Source organism: Zalophus californianus, chromosome 16 (genome assembly GCF_009762305.2).
Source record: "Zalophus californianus isolate mZalCal1 chromosome 16, mZalCal1.pri.v2, whole genome shotgun sequence".
NCBI classification, from domain to species: Eukaryota; Metazoa; Chordata; class Mammalia; order Carnivora; family Otariidae; genus Zalophus; species Zalophus californianus.
Window position 1 is genome coordinate 417,939 of NC_045610.1, and position 13,240 is coordinate 431,178.

Here is a 13,240-nt window from a genome sequence, read left to right on the forward strand (position 1 = left end):
TTCCTCGTTAGATCCGGGTCATGCATTCCTGATTGGAACCCTGCCTAGGTGACATGTGGCCGGCTCAGGGCCCCCGGGGGGTGGGGGTGGGGGACGCACAATGCCCTCTGCTCTTGGCAGTGGTGTTACTTTAATCCTTGGTCTAGACATTGCCTGATTCTTCGACTGTAGGGTTACTTCCCCCCGCCCCCGCTACCAGTAAACATTCTGTAAAGAGACACTTTGAGACCGTGCCAATATCTTGCCCCTCCCCCTGGATTTTGAGTCCGTTGTCCTCCCGGGGGCAGCCCCTCCACCACCCCTGCCTCCCCAGGTGGGGCACCGGAGTGGAAAAGGTGCTGGCGTCGCTCACACTTGGGTGCTACTCTCCCGGCCACACCCAGCCTTCCGGATCTGGCCCGGCTCACATCCTGCACTCACAGCCCGTCTCTTGTGCGGCAGCCAGACCCTCTTTTGGAGAGCAGGGCTCCGGAGACTCATCTCATTTCCCATCGCATGAAGCTTCTCTTCCTTGTTGTAGCCACTGAAGCCGCAGGCGAGGTTTGAGGGGACACATCATGTCCTGTCACCCAGGGTAGGCCGCCAGCAGGCTTCAGAGCCTGGGGTGGTGAAACCTTGAGGGCCAGCCTGCGGTGGGCTCAGGAGGAACCTGCGATAAGATGTTCGGCAGTTAGGGCAGCTACTTTGAGGTCGGGAGGCCGGGAACCCACAGGAAGTGACTCGGTGCAGAGCCGATGTGCCTCTGTCCCGGCAGCCATCCTGGGTCAGGAGCTCAGGCTGGTGAGGCTGGGGCCATGTCGGCGGAGGGCTGGGATACCGGGCCGGGCGGGCACCCTGGGGCCTCAGGCGCAGGTCCGTGCCCCCCTGGGACCGCGTCCGCCCCCTGGAGCCTGCCCCACTGGAGGGCTTGCCTGGCCGCCGCGGTGCTCTGCTACATCAACCTCCTGAACTACATGAACTGGTTCATCGTTGCAGGTGAGGAGGCGACAGCGGGCAGCGCCCTGGGAAGCACCTGCTTGCCACTCACTCATGGTTGCCAGGCCTCCAGCCGGCACGGTGCATCCATGGTGCCCTCCGCCTTGCAAACTCTCTTCTTGTGGAGCACCTCCCTGCCGTTCTCCCCCCTGGAGGGAGTTTCAGCCAAGCCCGAGGTGGGGGGCATTGCGTTCCCAATCCAGCCCCAACCTAGGCCTGTGCACACAGGTGTGGGTGCGTGGTAGCGGTGGGGGGAGCGAGGACCGCAGTGAGGGCCTTCGGGCGAAGGCCTGGAGGTTCTGGGTGGAATGCCGAGTGAGGTTGTGGAGGGCAGGGCAGCCGGGCCCAGAAATAGCTTGCTGGGTGCTTCTGGGACAGTGGGGGCTGTGCGCAAGCCTTGCACATTTTGACTTCCTTCCTGGAGGCCCCAGGGCTCAACCTGCTCTTCTTGTTACTCACACATTCCCTTAACTCATTCATTCCTTTATTCATTCCAGATTTAACTCTCTTTTCTCTTCATCACTGATTCATTTAAGACTGACTGACTGAACGTGAACTACGGGGCTTGGAGACCCAGGGAGGGTCTGTCTGGTGGTTCTGGAGCTCAGGAATGCCCATGTCGTGGGGCAGAGGGAAGCCCAGGCTGGGGCTGGGTTGGGGGTCAGGGGGCACCTGCAGCGGCCCTGAGGCCAGGACCCTGGTGCACCAGAGACGGGCTCAGCCCCCGACCAGGCAGCGGCTGTGCGGTGAACAGGATCCGATCTGCAGACGTGTGCAGACGCGAGTCCATCTCCGGGGAGCTCAGAGGGCACACACAGACCAGAGCAGGCTGGACCTTCGTGGGGGGGGCCCAGGACGGCGACTGAGGGCTCTGGCCGAGCTCAGAAGAGGGGGCATTTGGGTTGGGTCTTGAAGCTGAGAAAGTTGGCGAGGCAGGAAGTGGAGTGAGGTGAGGGTGTTGGGTGAGGGGTCGGTGTGGGCACACAGAGTGGGGGGTTGTGCTCTGGGCAGAGGTGACCAGAGGTGGGACAGCAGGGAGCTCTTCTAAAAGGGTCTTCAGGGCCAGGTCACAGGCCTTGTGGTTGCCAGGCTGGAAGCTTGGCTTTCTGTTGAGGCAATGTGAGCCACAGACAACTTTTGGGGTGGGGGGCTAGAGTGAGATGGGTGCAGGCCGAACAAGATGGGGGGCATCCGGTTCCGGGGCTACTGCAGGGGATTAGGTGGAGGCCCAAGTGGGTGTGCGGTTGTGTGGGCCGAGGGCCGGAGCTGAGCGGGGAAGAGGTGGAGAGGCAGGGTGTGTGTGGGGTGGGGGAGCATCTGGAGCCCTGCAGGCTGGGGAGCCCCCCCCGAGTCCGGCCAGTGGAGGCCCTTCCCTGTTGGGACCTCCTCCGGCTGGACGGGAAGCAAGGCCAAGGTTGCTGGCTTGGATGAAGGAGGCCAGGAGAAGTGAAACCACGCCGAGTGAACGGCCGGGACAGCTGGGGGCAGGTGGTTTTCACGTGCTCTTGTGGGAAGTGGCTCTGTGGGGGCAGGTGACGTGGGGCAGCGGGGGGAGGAAGGGTGCGGGGTCCGCTCAAGGCCCCAGAGGGCTGGGAGGAGGCCGGGAGCAGAAAAAACCAGGAGTGAGTCCTCACTGCTAAGGGTGAAGGGTGGGTGTGATGCTACAGAATTTTTAACTCTTTGCTTGCTTATTAGTGTTTCTGTTTTTTCTCTCCAACGAATACGTCTTATTCGTGTAGTTAAAAGTATTAAAAAGGAAGGAAAGACATACAGGCTGTATGGCTGCATGCTGTGATATTCGGGCCCAAAGCAAATGCCTGAACAAAAATCTCATATGGGGCTTCTCTGCTTCTTGGGCCTTCCTCCGCCTGCTGGCGGGGCTCAGAGGGGTGGGAGGGGGCTGCCTCTGGGGTCGCGGATGCTCCCCCACCTCCTAGGGGGACACCTGCAGGGCCCCGCTCAGGGGCTGGGCCCTCCGCCGGCTCATAGCTGAATGACAGCGATGACTGCTCTTCTTCCTAATGATGGGGCCCGAGCCTCCCAGCTCAGATAAGCAGGTGCCTCCACTCTGACTAACGCTTGCTGAAGTGCTGCCAAAGGCTGAGGGGATTTCGGGGAATTGGGCCTGTTTCCTCTCTCTGTGTTAGGCTGAGTGCCCACTGCATTGGCCTGTGGCCCAGGAAGACCTTGGAGGGGCTCCCGAAGCCCGGCTGGTGTGCAGAAAGAGCCTGCCCCCCTCAGGGAGTTGGGACCCAAGTGGGACCTGTCTCTGAAGCTCTCACGGGCACCATCTGTCTGCTCATGCCTCTGGAAGAACGTGCTTGTGTGCGTGTGTGCAGCCCAGGGCATGCGTGTCTTTGTATGTCCATGCTCGCGCATGGATGTACATCCGCGAATGTCTGGAGCTGGTGCCTGGGCTGCAGGGCTGTGTAGTCATTAACACTGTAGTCTAAGTGAGCTGTGCACCGTGTAGCAACTCGGAGCTGCCGGTCGCTCTGACGAGGGTGTGTACAGCAACCCCGCACACACGCACACGCGAGCAGTCCTGTGGCGTGCAGAGTCCGTGTGCGTGTGTGTGTGCCTCTGAGGGCACGTTTCTCTGGGCGTGCCCGTTTGTCCGCACGTCTGTGAGTCTGTGTGCCGGGGTGGATGCTTGTGTATGAACATGGGCGAACGTTTGGGCCTCTGGGGTATGTGTTCCTGTGTTGATGGGTACCCGTGTCTCTGTGCGCGCACGCGCTTGCATATGCGTGGCGTGGCGGAGAGGGAACTAGAGCAGTGGGACCCAGAGACACACTCCGTGCTGCGCTGGTCAGCTGGGGCCCTGTCCCACAGGCGGGGGTAACTGCCCTTAGAGGCCCAGGAGGCCACTTCCCATGTCCTGAGTGCTGTCCATCTATCCGCAGGGATGCTGCTGGACATACAGAATTTTTTTCAGATCAGTGATAGCAACGCTGGTTTGCTTCAGACAGGTAAGGAGCGAGTCCCTGCTCCGGAGCTGGGGCCCAGGCTCATGCTGGGGCAGGGGGTCAGGCCGAGCCCCACCGGTCCCCTGCGAGGGCCAGTGTGGGTGGGAGGAGGGGAGCCTGTGGGCTGAGCCCGGGTGTCTGAGCAGCCATTTCGGGTTTGAGCGCAGGTGCTGCAAAGCAGCAGGGGGCGTGGGGCTAGAAAGGCTCCTGAGCTTCAGATCGTGATGAGCGGTCACTCAACCCTATCGGCTCAGCTGGGCGCCCGACGCTTGCTGGGGCTGAGAAATCCCGCCGTGGGCTTTCCCTGAAAAATCTGGCCCACAGAACACAGACAGACAGAGATGTGTACTTCCCACATGGGTTCACCCGGGGTCTGGGCCCACGGGGCCCGCAGTCAGTCCAGGGGCAAGGAGCAGCCACACCTCCAAGGTCACACACACACACACACACACACATGTGCATGCACTGTCATGGCACGGGGTACACACTCAACATGTAACTAGCACACGTGTCGCTCCTCCCTGTGGGCCCCCTCCCCTAACAGTCCGCTACCCCAACACCTCAGAACAAGTTTCTGCGGGGACCCCTAGCGATACACAAAAAATTTCCAGGGACCACGTGAGCAGACTTTTGAGAGAATCCACTACAGACCCGCAAGCCTGTGTTGTTCTTCCCTAAAACGGACCTGCTTGAGGAAAAGTTTTGCTCCTCCTTCCTGCCTCCCCTTCAAGAAGGAAAATGTCTGTCTTCCCTGTTCTGAGTTTGGCTTTGGTGCCCTGCCCTGGAGTGGGAAAGCCTCCAGGGTGCCAGGCAGAGGGGACTCCCACAGATGCTTGGCTTCTGCTGGGGAGGCCGTGCAAACCAGGCAGAGAGAATGACACAGAAGCTCGGGATGTTTCCTCCAGGCCACAAGTCCGTGGCAAAGTGCCCAGCCATATCTGGCTGTCCTGCTGGTGTGATAGTCTACGATTTAGAATTTAGAAGTGAGATGTTGTCTCACGGATGGGTGTCAACACATTCATTTCAATTAGAAAAAATGAAGCCAACATTTTAACATCTTCCTTACAGGCAATCAGTCCGATTTGTTGGACTGATTTGGCAAATAAGGACTGGCTTTACTTGTTGGAGCAAATGTCCATAGACGGCAGACATTTCCCATCAATTGAATGAATGTGATCGGCAGTCCCAAGGATCTGGATAAAAATATACTTAAAAAATACAATAATGATAGAAATCACATCCTTTGCAACTATTTAAACTTACGATGAAAACATTTTAAATGTCGGCTGAAAACACATGAAGGGGTATGTGGGTTGATAAGCTTCTTTCTTGAAGCACTGGGGCAAAGAGCCCGCAGACCTCTGCCTTAGACCACGTGTCTTTTCCAACCGCTCGTCTCGAGGCTGAGGCCTGCAGCAGCTGCTGACCTTCGAGGAGCCAGAGCAAGACCCTCTGGGCTCAGTCCCCACAACCTTCTAGATTAAACAGGTAACGGTGGTTGAGTCACGATCTGCCTTCCCTTGTCCTAACCTTGGTGAGCAGGATTATTACTACAAGGTCTCCATAAGTGAGATGCCATGGAGAGAGAAGCATGCGCACATGTGTGCAAGCGTGTCCTGGGGCTGTGCATGGTGTGTGAAGCAGCCCAGAGAGGTATGTGGAGGGTGCCAGGGGTTGGAGGCCTGACGACCAGGCTCTCTCTCTCCAGTGACCTCGGGTGGATCTTCACCTTCCCGGGTGGCGGTGCAGTGGCCCCAAGCCCCACGCCACTGTTTGTCCACAGGGCTCAGAGTGGAAGAAGCCCCTGACTGAGAGGGCGTGGCTGAGTTGTAGGCTGGAGCAGGCCCTTCCCTTCCAATGGGACAGAGGCTCCTGGGGTTGGTCTCCTGATGGATAATATTTAAAAACCACACTGATGTGGCCTTTACCGTGGACCAGACACTGTCTCAAGTACCCTGTAATATCAGCTCATTTACCCTTCACAACAACCCCACAGGGCAGGGATGATGATTATTATTGCGCCCATTTTCCCCAGGACAAACCTGGGGCGCAGAGAGGCTATGGGCTTGCTGAAGGCCACACAGCTGGGATTCGAATCTGGGCAGCCATCTGTAGAGTCCTTCTCCTCACGCCTTGCTCCTTCATTCCTTCCCCTTTGTCTCCGAAGTCATCTGAATCTGGAGCTGCTAGGAGCGGAGGAGCGCACCTGCAGGAGGGTGCCTTCCCCTGGGGGCAGGCTTCTCCGTCTCAGGCCATCTGCGGGGTGAGGTTGTTTATATCCTATAAGGGATCCCTACCCCAAATCTCATAAAAGGATTAGAAGATGTAGGGAAATATTTTTTATAACCTTTGGGTAGAGAAGATATGCCTTAAACAAGAAACAATCCTGGAGGGACGAAGATTGATACATTCGAGTACACGGAAGCTAAACTCTTCTATATGATGGTGGTTGAAACTATAAACGCAGTTAGTAACAACAGTGGATAACATTGATGAGGCATTTACATAAAGGTAGGCACTGCCTTTTATATGCTTTATTTCATTTAAAATCTCCATAACCTTCTGTGGAAGGCAAAATTACTATCTCCTATCATTGATTCGAGGGGAACAGAAGAGTTAAGGAATTTGCCCAAGGTCACACAGCTAGGCAGTCTTTGGTTCAGCATGTGAGCCCAGGTAGTTCAGCCCCAGAATTTGCATCGTAAATCCTTAAAACAAATATAAAGGACTGGGAGACATGATTTGCAAACCACAGGGAGCCCCATAGAAAAATGGGCAGAGGACGTGAGCACAGGAAGCTGCTCAGACTCACTGCACATAAGCACGATGCAGGTTAAAACATCAGCGAGACACCGTCTGCTTTTCAACCGTTAAATGAACAAAAACAATATGATTGATCCTATCAAATGTCAGCAAGGGAGCATGAACTTCTGTGCCCGTGTAAACGGATACAGCCTTTTTGGAGGCCTATTTTGGCAGTAGCTATTAAAATTCTAAATGCCACTGACACCAAAGACCATTCTCTGTGGAGTATTAGGTCGAACCATATAACCAATAAAAAATTGCCGTTTTTTTGTAGGTCAAAACTGGCCTAATTTCTGCGACTGCATATGGCTCTGCCTAATACTAGAGCAGGTCGGGGGGGGGGGGGGGGGAGTGGGAGGGGCTGGAACCTGAGCTGGGACGAGTCTGGACGCTCATTAGGCTCGGGCTATGTCAATCATCTGCGCTCAGCGAATGGAGGCCCAGGGGTGGGGCGGGGCCTCCGGTGGAGGCGGGTGCAGGTCGCCTCGCTCCACCCGCGGAGGGTGGAGGCGGTTCGGGGCCGCGAGGGTACCTATGCGCACGGCAGAGTCGTGCAAAAGCGTGGCCGTTTCTTTGTCCTCGCAGGGTAGCAGATGTATTCACTAATCCAGTCGCCAATTCAGAAGGGTTTACTTTAAAAAAATGGTACAAATACAACCGACAGTGTCAGGGGAATGGTCTACCTACTTCGGAAAACCAGGGCTTTTCCAGCCTCCGGGGACGACCGCTCCTTCTAAACCCTGCTGGTCCGCAGAGCAGGCCCGGGCAGACCTCCCTCGCCTCCCGCCACCCCCGCCCCCAGCAGGGGTGTGAGAGCCGAGTCAGGCCAGCCCGGCCAGGCGCGAGGAGGGGGGGGGGGAGTTGTGCAAAGACAGGGTCCTGGTGGGGAGCACTGGGGGCTCCCTGTGCTGCTCCAGGACGGGCTCCACCTTCACTTGGGGCTCAGCCTCCCAGGGCTTGGGGGGCTGCTCGGAGGGGAGCGAGCCCAACCCCTCCACTCCCCCTCCCGTGCCCCTGACTCTGGGCGTTGGGTTATGTGTTAGGCGGGGATGGAGGCTTCACCGTATCCTTTCCTCCTCCTGGCCCCCACCCACTGCAGGTGCCAGCTTGTGGCATCTGAGCCAGGTCCCTTCTGGGGGCCTGCGGGCCCGTGCGCCTATCCGCCACAGTGGGGGATGCACGTGACACCTGCCTTTCCCCCTCAGTCTTCATCTGCAGCCTGCTGCTGTCTGCACCTGTGTTTGGCTACCTGGGCGACCGGCATGGCCGGAAAGCCACGCTGAGCGTTGGGATCCTGCTCTGGTCGGGGGCAGGCCTCTCCAGCTCCTTCATCTCCCCCCAGGTAGGTCCCCTCATCCCTGCAAGGTCCCTGGGGTCCTGCCCCCACCTGCTTCCTCCCTTGGAAAGCAGATGGGCCGGCCTCCATATGTTCTGGGCTCCAGGCTGGCTGCAGGGGTGCCTCCCAGGGCCTAGAGAGCACCCCCTTAGATGTTTCCTCTCCCGCACCTCCCACTGCTGCCTGTGACTGCTTCTGTCTGGGGCACCCGCGGGCCTGGCAAAGGTGAAGCCCAGAAAAAGACTTCCCCTGGGCCCGGGGCCCCCAGTATCTGCAAGCACCAGCAGGGGGCACCCATGCGATGTGGGGGCGGGGGGGGGGGGGAACGCGGGCTGGGAGGCCAGCCAGGGGTCTTCAGCCCCACCCCCTCCTCCTCCCCGGGGGCACGTGTCATCACTCCGGTCCCTTGCCCTGTGGGTGATCCCAGACTCACTGGCTTCTGTGTCAGCATCCTTGGCTCTTCTTCCTGTCCCGGGGAGTCGTGGGCATAGGCTCTGCCAGCTACTCCACCATCGCGCCCACCGTCCTGGGCGACCTCTTTGTGAGGGACCAGCGGACCCGAGTGCTGGCCATCTTCTACATCTTCATCCCTGTTGGAAGGTCGGTACCACCCAGGACCCACTTCCCTGGCTGGTAGACTGAGGCCCACAGTCTGGGGACAGAAGCTGCACTGGGGATGGGATTTGATTCCCAGCCCTCCCCCTTCCCTGCCACGTCCCTTTACCTCTCTGGGCCTCAGTTTCCTCGTCTGTACAGGGGGGTGAGAACACTGGCCAATGGGCTGTGTTAAGGGTTAGAGATAATACAGGTGCTCCTTCTACCCTAGGGCACTTGGGAAGGCCTGCTTGGGGAGTGTGTGGGGCTGGGCCAGGCACCTCCCGGGGCAGGGTGTGTGGGTAGGTCAGAGTGGGACTTGCAATCCAACCTCTGAGCTCTGATCCAGGTTTCCTGGAACCGCCTGACTCAGGCAGGGCTGAGCCTTGGGTCCTCAGATAGGGCGGCACTGGGCAGTGGTGCAGGGGACAGGCCTGGAGCCAGAGGTCACCAGTGATCTGACCAAGGGCAGTGGACATCTGGGCCTCACGTGGCTCACTTTTTCTGTGGCAGGGCTGTGAGTAGCAGGAAGCCAGCTCCCTGGGGTGGGGTGCCCCAGCACAGGCTGGCCTGGCAACCTTGGACCTGCCCCCCACCCTTACCCGCCATCCCCCTTGCCCCTCTGTTGCAGCGGCCTGGGCTACGTGCTGGGGTCAGCTGTGCTGCAGCTAACTGGGAACTGGCATTGGGCCTTCCGAGTGAGTCCAGCCCCTTCTTCCCTCCGATCCCCCTGGGCCGGCAGGGACTTTCCAGCCTCCAGTGGCCTTAGCCACTTGGCACAGTCACTGGCGCCATGGGGGGTGTCAGACATTGGCAGCTCAGAAATTGGATGGAACATGACTGTGGAGGTCATGGCCCTGGGTTCAGATGCTGGCTGCTGGGTTTGCTAGTGGTGTGAGCTCAAGCAAGTGGCTTGTAACATGGGTGGGGTGGTCCCGGCTGCATCATGGAATCTCGGGGAGGGACAGACAAGGGTGGGAGCAGCCCAGGGTAGAACGGGCCTGGCGGGTAGAGGTGGTGAGTCCTCCTGGCCGGGCTCATGGGCCCCAGGGCAGTAGTGTCTATTGCACACATTAAATGAAGTCCCAAGGGGACCCTACTCCCCAGAGAGGCTGTACTCCTAGGGGTGAGGGCGCAGCCAAGAAATGAGCCCCCTGCCCCACCCCCAGGGCACAGACCCTCCCAGACACTGGGCCACATGGCTCATCACCGGCAGGATCTCCTGGGTCCTGGGCATGTATGTGTGGTCCTGAGCTTCCTGGGCCCTCCCGTGCCCAGGTCTTGCCTTGCCTGGAAGCCGTGGCCTTGATCCTGCTTATCGCGCTGGTTCCAGACCCGCCCCGGGGAGCTGCTGAGAAGCAGGAAGAGGTGGCCATGGGGGCCCTGAGGAGCAGCTGGTGTGAGGATGTCAGGTACCTGGGGAGAAAGTGAGTGTCCCTGCTCCTCCCTGAGAACCCCGTCTGCCCCAGCAGCCCTGCCCTGCCTCTCTCTGCCTCCAGGGAGCCCCAATGTTCATAGTCTTCTTCCTCCTCTGAGCTCCCACTCACCAACGGAGGTGCCCCTGCCTCACTTGGAGGCCCCCTTCTCGCCTTGCCATGCAACAGGATGGGGGCTGGGAGGGAGGGAAGGGGGAGGCAGTGTGAGTTTTGACTCTGGCTTGGCCACTGCCTTATCTCCGAGTGACCTGAGACTTGGAACCGTACTCCCCTCATTTATTCAATGGACGTAGTTCTCCCAGGGTTGCCGGGAGGGTGCTGGGAGTTAATCACTCACCTCTGCAAGCCTGTGGGAGTGCGTCCATCCTCTGTCCCAGGCATGGGTTGGGGGGCAGACAGGCGTCAACTGCACTCCCAGGCCTCATGATTTACTGGAATGTGGGGCGCGGACGGGACCCAGCTCTCTTTGATACAGAGCCATGCGGCCGGTGGAGGGGGCACTTGGAGGAAGGTGGGGGCAGAGGGGACCGCTCCCGGGAGAAGGTGCTGTTGGCTTTGGGCCTTCCGGGATGGGGAGAGCTGGCTCTGCAGAGAGCAGGGAGGAAGGCCCAGCGAGAAGGAAAGTGTGGAGTGGGGTGTGCAGGGCTCCTAGGCAATGTCAGCGAGGATCCGGAGCCCGGAGCCCTCTGAGCCCCTGGGTGACCAGAGTCTGCAGGCGTGGGGGCGGGGCCTGACAGGAGCCGCCAGGCCCTGCAGCCCCAGCCCTCTCCCGGGGGTCTCAGCCAGGACACTTTCTCTTGCAGCTGGAGTTTTGTGTGGTCGACCCTTGGGGTGACCGCCATAGCCTTTGTGACTGGAGCACTGGGCTTCTGGGCCCCCAAGTTTCTGTTCGAGGCCCGTGTGGTGCATGGGCTTCAGCTTCCCTGCCTCCAGGATCTGTGCAACGAGCAGGACAGGTGAGGGGTCTCCGGGAGCCGTGGGCCCCTGGCCCAGGTCAGGGGGCTCTTGGCAGGCAAGTGCTCGGGCAGTTCTGAGCCCCAGAGCTCAGTGTCTCAGTGAAGAGCCCAGGGCTTGGGACCCAGGCGGCCCAGCAGGCCAGGATCCAGCTCTGGCCGAGCTCCTGGGGCTCTGGGTGGCTACAGGCCAGCGGCCTCGTCTCCTCTGGGCCCGTTTCCCCACTCTTGGGCTGCTGTGGGGGTCCGGAAGGCACTTGGTAGAGGGGTGAGGCTTCTCTGGGGCCTGTGGGGCCTGTGGGGTGATGGGACCCGCAGCACGAGGCCATTTTACAGATGGCACACTGAGGCACTAGGGTGCCTCGTCACTTCCAGGGCTCCGGCAGTTCACACCTGCACTCACGTGTTCCCTGCCTCATCTGGGGCACCAAGCATCCTGGGAAAGCTGCCAGGACGCTGGGGAGGGAGATGAAGCCACATGGAGGGCAGTGTCCTCCGTCCTGTGCCTGTCCCTGCGGCCCAGGCTCAGCGACATGGGCTGTGGAGCACGACCCCTGTGTCCCCCCCTTCTCCCTGGCCTCCCCTCTGTCTCCATCTCCCCCACTGCAGCCCAGAGGGGCCGTCACGTGATGTCCAGAATGTCCCACGCCCTGTTACTTGTCTGTGCCTCGGCCTGAGCTGGGCCTTCTGCCTGGAGCTCCCTTCCCTTTTCCATGGTTACTTCTTAAGCGATCCCATTAGTTCAGGCCGAATAAGGAGCATTTTACCTGAAAAACCCTCTGAGGGTTTATGATAATAAACCCTATTGTTCCTGTGTTATGGAATGAGGAGATGGAAGATCAGAAAGATTAGTGAGTTGTCCAAGCAACAGAGCCAGCCTCAAACCCATCTGACTCCGAAGCCGGTGCTCCTAGCGCCACATCCTGGAGCGTCCGGAGCCGCCTGGGGCTGCTGGTGACGTGAACATCCGTGGCCTCCTGGTACACAGCAGGTGCTCAGGGGAAGCATCAGGGAAGGAGTGAAGGAGGGCATCCAGTGAGATTGTGCTGTTGGTCTTGGCTCTACCCCAGGCTTGTTATCTCCCGGAGACAGAGACCGGGGTCTCAAAGTCCCGCGGCAGCCTGGACACACGGGGGGGGGGGGTGTCCCGCGGCAGCCTGGACACACGGGGGGGAGGGTGTCCCGCGGCAGCCTGGACACACGGGGGGAGGGTGTCCCGCGGCAGCCTGGACACACGGGGGGGCTGTCCCGTGGCAGCCTGGACACAACGGCGGGGCGGGGTCACAGGACTCACGTTCTCGTTTGGCGCTCGCTGGCTCTGCATCCGTGGGCAAGTCAGTTCCCCTTTCTCAGCTTCAGCCTCGTCCTCCGACCTGGCTTCTCCACGGACCCTGTGTGGCCAACGACGTCCTAGGGCCCACGTGGCAAGTGGCACAGGCGTGGTGCTTAGAGCAACAGAACTGTTCTCCGAGGCCAGGCATCCAGAGTGGTTTCACCAGGCCAGAGCCAAGCTCTGCAAGGCCGCACCCCCTCCGAGGCCCCAGGGGACTGTCCTCCTGCCTCGTCCCCTCTGGGGGCTGCAGGTGTGTCCTGGCTTGTGGCCGTGTCCACAGTCTCTGCAGCCATGGTCCTGTTGCCTTGTCCTCTGTGTCTCAAGTCTCCTTCGGCTTCCCTCTCATGGAGACACTTGTGGTTGCCTGTAGGGCCCCTCGAATATGGACCCTTAACGTAATCCCAGTGACAAAGTCTGTTTGCCGTAGAAGGTAACAGTCACAGGTTCCAGAGATCAGGACACAGACATCTTGGGGGGCATTATTCAGCCTGCCACAGAGTAGATAGAAGTCCCGGTGTCGGGGTTCTGCACCCACCTCAGCTATTAATACAGCCTCCGTGGTTGGGGTAAGCCCCAGGGTGAGGGTGCGGCAAGGGCGGGAAGCTCCAGGACACAGGACTCCAGCTCAGGCTCTGGGAGTTCTGGGACGGGTCCGTGAGCTCGTGTGCTCACGTTTGTCTGTGCTGCTAGCACGGAGTCAAGAAAGTAAGCCAAACCCAGTGTTTGTCCTCCAGGACATCACAGTCTGGTGAACGACCTTGATGGTGGAAACAGAAGGTGCTCTGGGAGCTGAAGGGAGTGAAGGAATCTGCAGAGGGGCAGGGGAAGGCATCTCCAGA

The 13,240-nt window shown here is 59.6% G+C and overlaps 1 protein-coding gene across 13 annotated transcripts in view; it reads left to right on the top strand.

The window, feature by feature from the left end:
- Positions 1 to 407: 407 nt before the first annotated feature.
- Positions 408 to 13,240, top strand: part of SPNS3 (sphingolipid transporter 3 (putative)) — a 33,758-nt gene continuing 20,925 nt past the window's right edge. For 11 of the 13 annotated variants that reach the window (XR_003515371.2, XM_027568213.2, XM_027568219.2 and 8 more), the window contains exons 1-7: positions 408 to 975; positions 3,882 to 3,947; positions 7,955 to 8,091; positions 8,534 to 8,685; positions 9,311 to 9,377; positions 9,958 to 10,106; positions 10,919 to 11,071. Coding sequence is in view for 12 of the 13 variants with exons in the window: in XM_027568213.2 (XP_027424014.2) it covers positions 735 to 975; positions 3,882 to 3,947; positions 7,955 to 8,091; positions 8,534 to 8,685; positions 9,311 to 9,377; positions 9,958 to 10,106; positions 10,919 to 11,071 (965 nt within the window). In the remaining variant the exon portion in view is untranslated. The remainder of the gene's footprint in view (positions 976 to 3,881; positions 3,948 to 7,954; positions 8,092 to 8,533; positions 8,686 to 9,310; positions 9,378 to 9,957; positions 10,107 to 10,918; positions 11,072 to 13,240) is intronic. The other 2 variants (XM_027568220.2, XM_027568223.2) reach the window with 2 other exon arrangements.